The sequence below is a fragment of the Emiliania huxleyi genome (genome assembly GCF_000372725.1).
Source record: "Emiliania huxleyi CCMP1516 unplaced genomic scaffold EMIHUscaffold_6101, whole genome shotgun sequence".
Taxonomy (NCBI): domain Eukaryota; phylum Haptophyta; order Isochrysidales; family Noelaerhabdaceae; genus Emiliania; species Emiliania huxleyi.
The window spans coordinates 178-1,491 of NW_005197423.1; the positions used below are offsets into that span (position 1 = coordinate 178).

Below are 1,314 nucleotides of genomic sequence, written 5' to 3' on the forward strand. Positions count from 1 at the left end.
CGCCCCAACTGACAACTCACCATTGTCCCTCGGACACCACTCTCCAGCCGCGCTACTCGCCCACCCACCGCTCTCGCATGACATCTCGACAATCCTCATCTCTGGGCCCAAGACTCCTAACCACTTCCCCTGCTCGCCCAGGACCACGAAGCGCCGCCCGCGCGCCCATTACCCCCCAATCAACCCACGCTGTCCCTCAATCGCCACCCGCCAGATGTACTGCCCTCGCCCACCCAATACTCTCACCCTCTTAACCCGGACAGTCCAGGTACAGGAAAAGCGGGGAGCGGGGCCCGATCCAAGGAGCACCCCGTCGGCCCGGGAGGGCTGTGAATTTCGGCGCGGGCGGAAGGCTGCCTGCAGACGCTCAGCCCCTGGCTGAGCTGCCGAATCCTCCCGGCTAATCCCCTGACCTGCCGCCTGAAACGGGACAACATTACACCACCTCACACACACTCCCCCCTCAGGGCTAAGCAGTGCGCAAGTCCACCCGAACTCTAGGCGAGGCGTCGACCACTCCTTCGGAATAGCTCTGTCAGTGGCTGCACTAGACGCCCAGTGATGGCGCGCGGCGCGGGCGGATGACTGGAAGAGAAAATGCGGAGATGCTAGCTCGCAGGTCCTAGATGTGCTCAGCCAAGGGTCGGGGATGAGGGGAATGTGTCAGTGTGAGGGGTGCACCAACCGCAGAGCGTTGTGTTTTGCCTTTGAAAACTGAACAGTTTTTTTTCGCTCCGCACCGCAAGTCGGGGGGGGGGGGGGGGCGGCGGTCGGTAGCTGTCGGTTGGCATCGAAAAAGAAAGAAAAAACAGAAAACCAAGGGAGGGATGGGAGGACAGCACGCCGCCACCACACAGGGATTTTAAGGAGAGAGGTGGTGGGAGAAGGACAGGGTCCCACCGAAAATGATGAAAAAAATTTTCTTCTCTATGTTCTGGCGGCGGTGCGCGCCGGATCCGCAGCCATGTTCTCCTCCATGGTGAGCGCGGCTTCCAAGCTGGTCGCCGGTGCCAATCTGCCGTACGAACTCGGCGAGGAGTACGCCTCGTTTGCCGGAAAGACGCCGTGGCGGCTGTACGCCGGCAAGTCGCGGAAGCTGGAGTGCGACGTCACGGTGTTCCTGTACGACATCAAGAAGGGGACGGACGCGCAGACCGAGCTGGCGCGCAACGCGATGCGCCGGTACCGCACGCTCAAGCACCCGTACTGCGTCAAGTGCCTCGACGCGGGAGAGCTCGCCGACAACGGGCTCATCTTTCTGCTGACAGAGCCGGTGACGCCGCTGGCAGACGCACTCGCGGAGCTGTCGAGGAC

General features: G+C 62.3%; 1 protein-coding gene across 1 annotated transcript; it reads left to right on the forward strand.

Moving 5' to 3' along the window:
• Positions 1 to 964: 964 nt before the first annotated feature.
• EMIHUDRAFT_124653 (hypothetical protein) lies at positions 965 to 1,273 on the forward strand (the record flags this gene model as incomplete). Its single annotated transcript, XM_005763893.1, has 1 exon — positions 965 to 1,273. A coding segment is annotated over one exon (309 nt), but the record flags the coding sequence as incomplete, so codon positions are not given.
• Between the last annotated feature and the right edge of the window lie 41 nt (positions 1,274 to 1,314).